Source organism: Grampus griseus (assembly GCF_964374135.1).
Source record: "Grampus griseus genome assembly, chromosome: X".
Taxonomy (NCBI): Eukaryota; Metazoa; Chordata; class Mammalia; order Artiodactyla; family Delphinidae; genus Grampus; species Grampus griseus.
This window is the reverse complement of record NC_138999.1, coordinates 59,710,552-59,717,966: the sequence shown is the minus strand read 5'-3', so window position 1 is coordinate 59,717,966 and position 7,415 is coordinate 59,710,552. Positions and strand designations below refer to the sequence as shown.

At 50.7% G+C, this 7,415-nt stretch overlaps 1 protein-coding gene across 1 annotated transcript; it reads left to right on the top strand.

Moving 5' to 3' along the window:
* Nucleotides 1-2,031: 2,031 nt before the first annotated feature.
* Nucleotides 2,032-5,853, top strand: SLC7A3 (solute carrier family 7 member 3; the record flags this gene model as incomplete). The annotated part of the gene is made up of 11 exons (XM_082681641.1): nucleotides 2,032-2,401; nucleotides 2,727-2,885; nucleotides 3,047-3,224; nucleotides 3,422-3,534; nucleotides 3,660-3,882; nucleotides 4,076-4,215; nucleotides 4,310-4,412; nucleotides 4,654-4,820; nucleotides 4,985-5,151; nucleotides 5,483-5,591; nucleotides 5,723-5,853. The coding sequence occupies 11 exons, from the start codon at nucleotides 2,032-2,034 to the stop codon at nucleotides 5,851-5,853; spliced, it is 1,860 nt and encodes a 619-aa protein (XP_082537767.1).
* Nucleotides 5,854-7,415: the final 1,562 nt, after the last annotated feature.

Below are 7,415 nucleotides of genomic sequence, written 5' to 3'. Positions count from 1 at the left end.
GAGGCCGGTATTGAAGTCCAATACACCAGGTTTTACCAGTAAGGTGGTCAACAAATAATTATGGTGTATGTCAGGCAAGTTATGCCTCTGAGCCTCAGTTTACTCATCAGTAAAATGGAATTAAATAAGCTCCCTCCTCTAATATTTCAGTATTGTCAGAATTTCATAGTTAATATTTAGTTTAACATTTATAGGTAGCTGGAGGTACACTATGGAGAAACTGGGGCCTAGAAATCTAGATGGGATTAATTATCTGTGTACAGGTGGTAGTTGAAATCATCTTCCATTCTCCTGCTGACTGCATTAGGAAACACCCACAGTTGAGGGTCAGGGCTGAGGGGTTGGCGTCAGATGGCTGTCCACAATCTGGTAGGGTCCTTGGGAAAGATTTCAGGGGTGAGGTAACCTCATGTAGAAAAGAAAGCTTAGTAAGAATGAGAGTTGAGTTGGAGACTCCCCGGTGCTGTTTTCCCCTCCACCTCTCACCCCCCTCCCCCACTCCTGCCAATCACCGATTCTGACTATCAAGGCACAAAGGTAGAAAATCCCCTGGGGTTTCAGGCCAGGAAGCCTCTTATTGTCCGGCTCTGACGCTCAGCGAGGAGAATGGGAAAAGGCTGCCCTCCCCCCTTTCTCGCTCCCTGCCACGCTCGTCTTGCTTTTGCAAGTGGGAAGCAATGTCAGGCCCCACGCAATCCCTTTTGCAAAGCTGGGGAGAGAGAGAGAGAAAGAGAGAGAGGGAGGGAGGGGCGGGCGAGAGAGAGAGGGGTGTGTGTGGTCTAGCGAGGAGGATTGGGGGTGGGATTTCATGACGTTACCGGCTCCGCCTCCGGGTGTATAAAACGGGCGCTTGGCGCGCAACGACCCCAAGCAGCAGCTTTGAAGCTTGAGCAACCGAGCTCGGCATCCCCAACCCAACTCGGCTGAACTCAGCCTCACCGAACCCTATCCGAGACGCTCCGCGCTCTGGGCTTGCAAAAGCTCCCCGGTAAGCGTTGGAGGCCGACAAGTGTGTCGGAGGGGGCGGGCGAGGGTCTGGGCATACCTAGGATTCTCTGGCAACCATGGCATGCAGTTGCATCAACACGGCCGTGACCTGTTGCTGGCGAGACCCCAGCCCTGGGAGCCAAGGCTCCCATTTCCACCTCAGCCCCAGACCTTTTCTAGATGGGGGCATAAGAAACTGGGAGCTGAGTCGCGGGGCATAGGGCGGAACCCCTCCTCTCGGGTGTGAGCAATTTCTGGCTGCTCAGGGGCCCCTCTCTGGGGGCGTCTCCAAATCTTTAGATGTCGAAGCCCCGCCTCACTGTTGATCCTTGCTGGTCAGCCTTGCGGGGCGGGAGGAAGTGGGGGAACATTTGCTTACCCCCCTGGGCGATGGCAGCGCCAGTTACACAGTGTGGGCTTGGAGAGGCAGGATGGAACTGAGTCGGTGCTCACTTTTGATCTGTAGCCGAGGTCGGTCCCCCCTCCCTCCGGGAGATCTAGGAACCTTGCTTATTTGAAGCCCTGGGGGCGAGCGCCGAAAAGGAATGTGGATATTGGGTGTGAGAAGGGGGTTCTCCCCAGAGCTGCTGGCTTTTACTGGGTTGAGTTCTGTTTAATCCCCAAAGAACCACAGGCCAGGGAACGGACACAATTGAGCTTCTCTGGCTCCTGGGTTGGGGTCTAGGATAAACGCTATAGTTTCCCCGCCAAAGAAAGAAGAGACTAATATTGATTGATCACCTACTAGGTGCCAGGCCACTGAACTATCGGGAGGTTTCACATGCCTTTTCTGAAATTAGTCCTTCCACAAACCTGTGAGGTATTGTTATTCCTACTTGCATATGAAGAAACTGAGGTTAGAGGAAAAGTGACTTGCCTTTGTCCCTTCAACATCCTCCTCCCATCCCCCCCCCCAGCTCCTTTACTTGGTGGAGTGGGTATTGTAATTCACTCTTAGAGCTTAGGGATAATGAGCCCTATTGAAGGTCTTTTGTCTTGTTTTTCACCAGATCCTTCCTAGCATCCTCTTCAATTCCAGCCAGAATGCTGTGGCAGGCGCTTTGCAGATTTGGTCAAAAGCTGGTACGCAGACGTACACTGGAGCCAGGCATGGCTGAGACTCGCCTTGCTAGATGCCTGACCACTCTGGATTTAGTGGCCCTAGGTGTGGGCAGCACATTGGGTGCAGGCGTGTATGTCCTGGCTGGCGAGGTGGCCAAAGATAAAGCAGGACCATCCATTGTGATCTGCTTTTTGGTGGCTGCCCTATCTTCTATGTTGGCTGGGCTGTGCTATGCGGAGTTTGGTGCTCGGGTTCCCCGTTCTGGTTCTGCGTATCTGTACAGCTATGTCACTGTGGGTGAACTCTGGGCCTTCACCACTGGCTGGAACCTCATCCTCTCCTATGTCATCGGTGAGATGGTGGGGCAGGGGGCAACTGCACAACCAATGAAGGGGCATGGAGTCAGGAAATCTGGGTGGAGTGGTGAAGTGAGGTGTTCATTCACAGGACTTAAATATCCATAAATGCGTGTATTTGTTGGGGGGCTGGGAGGGTTGAAGTTGTGGAGAAATTGTTTGTTCTACTTACCTCTGTCTTGGTGTCCTTAATTGACTGGCTTTGGTTCTTAAAAGGTAAGAGTAGGTGAAAATAGCAGGTATTCTTGTGAGACTGGTCTGGGGGAGGGAGGAGAGGAGAGAGGAAACTTGACCCCGTGTTTCTGCCTCTGGTCCACCAGGTACAGCCAGTGTGGCCCGGGCCTGGAGCTCAGCTTTTGACAACCTGATTGGGAACCACATCTCTCAGACCCTGCAGGGGAGCATCTCACTGCACGTTCCCCATGTCCTCGCAGAATATCCAGACTTTTTTGCTATGGGCCTTGTGTTGTTGCTCACCGGTGAGGCAAGGGACAGGGACAGTGACGGGGGTGGGGCTAGTGGGGACTAGGCCTGGGAGCTTGTGGAGGTGAGAGCAGTGAGAAAGAAGAAGCTGGGAAGGAAAGGTCTGCACATAGAGGCAAGGAAACAAAGCTTGGACTGAGGCCTTTCTTTCCCACAGGATTGCTGGCTCTGGGGGCTAGTGAGTCAGCCCTGGTTACCAAAGTGTTCACGGTGGTGAATCTTTTGGTTCTCGGTTTTGTCATCATCTCTGGCTTCATTAAGGGAGATCTGCACAACTGGAAGCTCACAGAAGAGGACTACAAACTGGCCGTGGCTGGACTCAATGACACCTATAGGTTAGGAGATTCAGGAGATGCAGAGCTGGGAGCATGACGGGGAACAGAGGGATCTGCGCTGAGGGATTCTGGATTGGCAGTGGGGAGGAATGGGAGCCTAGGCCTTGAAGACCCAGCTAAATAGTTGGGCCTTAGAGAAAAGGAACAAGAGTTGGCTGAACACGCTCTTACCTTTTCTACCCCTTCTTTCACTTTAGCTTGGGCCCTCTGGGCTCTGGAGGGTTTGTGCCTTTCGGCTTCGAGGGGATTCTCCGTGGAGCAGCGACCTGTTTCTATGCATTTGTTGGTTTCGACTGTATTGCTACCACTGGTAACACAGTCATTCCGTTCTGTCTGGGGCTTGGGCATCTGCGTGTGCTCAGGCGGTGTGCGGGTTGGAGTGGTAGAGGAGCGAGCCTGCTTCTCTGATTCAGAACCTTGTGCCCCTTCCTGCAGGGGAAGAGGCCCAGAATCCCCAGCGTTCCATCCCCACAGGCATTGTGATTTCACTCTTCGTCTGCTTTTTGGCCTATTTTGGTGTCTCTTCGGCACTCACACTCATGATGCCTTACTATCAGCTTCAACCCGAGAGCCCCTTGCCTGAGGCCTTTCTCTATACTGGATGGGACCCTGCCCGCTATGTTGTAGCCATCGGATCCCTCTGTGCTCTTTCTACCAGGTCAGTGTCAAATGTTTGTTTTCCTCTGCTGTCAGAGTCTCAGGTGATAGCGTTCCACACCAGAGAATACCCCTTAAAAGGCCCTTAAGTAGTCCCTAAAACGGCTGTGAGCAGAAGGTGGAGACTCGTTAAGCTCACAGTCCTGAGGAGAGAGATGCCCCGTCAACGCCGCTCTGGGCGTACTTCTCTCCAGCCTCTTGGGCTCTATGTTCCCCATGCCTCGGGTGATCTACGCGATGGCAGAGGATGGCCTCCTGTTTCGTGTCCTTGCCCGGATCTACACCGGCACACACACCCCCATCGTGGCCACTGTGGTCTCTGGCATTATCGCAGGTGAAAACTCTTCTTTGCCCTTCCCCTCGTTGTTTCAGCAACTCCGTTCACTTTGCTCTTGCCTTTGCTCATGTTTTCTGCCCATCAATTTCAGCATTCATGGCATTCCTCTTTGAACTCACTGATCTGGTGGACCTCATGTCAATTGGGACCCTGCTTGCTTACTCCCTGGTGGCTATTTGTGTTCTCATCCTCAGGTGAGACTCCTTTCCTCTGCATGCTGTGGTTTGGGTTTTGAGTCTGAGATGAGGAGTGATGGGGACCTGCTCCTCCTTCTCTTCCTTCATCATCCTGACTTTCCTTGAGGAATAGGGACATCCCTCCCTGCCAAAAAGAGTGGCTACCCTTAATGGTGACGAGGAAGGTTAAGCTGCCTGGGAGAAGATGGTATAGTGGTTAAGGGTTGTTCTTAATACTGCCATCTTCCTCTTGTCTCAGGTATCAGCCTGACCAGGAGATGAGGAATGAGGAAGGTGAAGTGGAGTTGCAGGAGGAGAAGATCCATGAAGCAGAGAAGCTGACCCTACAGGGACTATTTTGTCCACTCAACTCCATCCCCACTCCACTCTCTGGCCAAGTTGTCTATGTTTGTTCCTCACTACTTGGTGAGCATTGGCATTTTTCTCTTGGGTCAGCACGATGGGAAGGAGGGGAGTGTGTGGCATTTGGTGGCTGAGAGAGGGTGACCCTCCTTGGAGCGGGGTGCCTAATGTCTTAATATGTTGCTCTCAAGAACTGGTTTTGATGTTTCTCAACTTGACCCTTGAAGCTCTACTGCTGAGTGTCCTTTGCCTGGTGCTGGCCCAGTGGTCCACTCCACTGCTTTCTGGAGACCCAGTGTGGATTGCAGTGTTTGTGCTGCTCCTGATGCTCATTACTGGGATCACTGGAGTCATCTGGAGACAGCCACAGAGCTCCACTCCACTTCACTTTAAGGTAAATGACCTCTTTTTTTCCCCTCCACCAACCCATCTTGGAAGAATACGTTCCAGATACCTTGCAGTCTCATACATATTCTTTCATTGGACAAGAAGGGAAAGATATAGGAGATACCTAGGCCAAAGATGTCTTCTCTGACCCTTCCTTTTACATTTCCACAAATTCTGCATATTCTTGGAGTCCCATATGAGGTACACTACATGAATGGACACTGAAATACACAGCATGAGGAGGAGTCGGACTCTCCCTTTCCTGGCTTGAGTAGGTTAGGGATCTCTTTCTATATCACCCTGTGGTCTGTACAAAGAAGATTTTGCTTTGTTCCCAGGTACCTGCTTTGCCTCTCCTCCCACTAATGAGCATCTTTGTGAATATTTACCTTATGATGCAGATGACAGCTGGTACCTGGGCCCGATTTGGGGTCTGGATGCTGATTGGTAGGTATCCACTTGGGAAGAGTAGGCCTCTCGGGTCTCCTTTCCCACCTCCTTTCCCTCTTGAGTAGGAGCCCTAGTAAGCTTTTACAGGCCACTATTTTCCCTACCTCACAGCTACCTTTCCCTACTAGGGTTTGCTATCTACTTCGGCTATGGGATGCAGCACAGCCTGGAAGAGGTTAAGAGTGACCAACCCCCACTCAAGTCTAGGGCCAAAACTGTAGACCTGGATCTCAGCAGTGCCTGTACACATTCGATTTGACATCATCACACCTGAATGCTGTCTGTTCTCCCCGCACAATAATGGAGAGTACTCCTGACCACACAGAGAGCTAGGCTTCCCATGGGATGTTGGTGGGGCAACACAGATAGAGCTCTGTATTTATTGTGGAGTGAAGGATGTGTCTGCTCTTTCTTGTCTTTTTTTTTTCACTCGTCTACTTTTTAACTGTATCTGTAGCTGCTTACTGGCTTTTAAAAAATTATTAAAAGAAACTAGAAATAGAAACTATGTCTTGTTCTTTGCTTACTGGAGATGATATGGAGCCTGACTTTCAGTGTGGAGAGCTTCAGATAAGTGTCCTTTGTTTGCTGCCGTCACCGCAAAAGTATCTGCTGTGCCTGTGTGTGCTTTCTTGTTGGCTTGGGGTTTGAGTAGGGTGGTGTAAGTAGCCATCAAGTCTAGTCACACTTCAAGGAACGATCTTGAGATATGTTTTCCCCTTGCTACACAAAAGGTTAGGTTCTGAATCAGTAGACAGCAAGACTCGTCTCTAGGATTTGGGGGTGGACTCTGATCTCAACACTGGCATTGGTCAGGGCCTACACTGAGACCATTGTCTTCTGTTCCACCCCTCCTAGTTGGACCAGTCCCAGACTCCTATGACTACCTGGACAACAGAAATTTTGGCTGTGGTGTTTAGTACTTCTGGGAAGGGGTGGACAATAGGAGAGGATGGGTAAAGGACTGTGTATATGTATAGCTACTGGTTGTTGTAAGGAAACAGAGGTTAGAGCTGCTCAGACCAAGAACTATTCATTCCTCCATTTACTCAGCAAACATATGAGGAGCGCCTGTAAAATGCTAGGCCCGTGCTGGGTGCTGCGGATACGAACATGAATAAAACATAGTCCCTGCCCTCAAGGAACTCACGATCTAGTGGGGGAGACAAGCAGGTAAACAGGAAACAATGCGATTTGTCTCAGGGCAGGGGTAAGTGCCGAGAGCTGCAGAGGCACAAAGAAGGATGTGCTTGACCTGAGTGCACCCTGCGGCTTGTGGGATCTTAGTTCCCCGACCAGGGATTAAACCCGGACCCTCTGCAGTGAAAGCGCGGAGTCCTAACCACTGGACCGCCAGTGAATTCCCTTGAGTAGGTGTTTATGAAGTGGACTGAGGGGGAGGGCTTATCTGCCAGTGAACAGTGTGAAAAGGTGTACTGTGTTGGGGGTATGACATAGTTTAATGTGGCTGGAGGGCAGCATATATGGGGTTGTGGTGAAAGGTAAGAGACCACACGAATAGCCTTGTATACCCTACCTAGGAATTCAGATGTTATCTTAAAATGGTGTGTGTGTGTGGAGCGGGGGAGGGGGTGTTGTCACTGAATGATTCCAAGCAAAAGGGGTGGTTGGATTTATTAGTCTGGCAGCAGCAAGGAGGATGGCTTGGAAGAGGGTGGGGGAAGTTAGAGCAGTGTGATAATAGCTGCCATTTATTCAGTATTTATTTTATGTCAGATACTGTGCATATAATCTCTTTTTAGTTCTTGCAATGACCCAATGAAGTAGATGTTATGGTAATTATTTTTTACAGATGAGGAA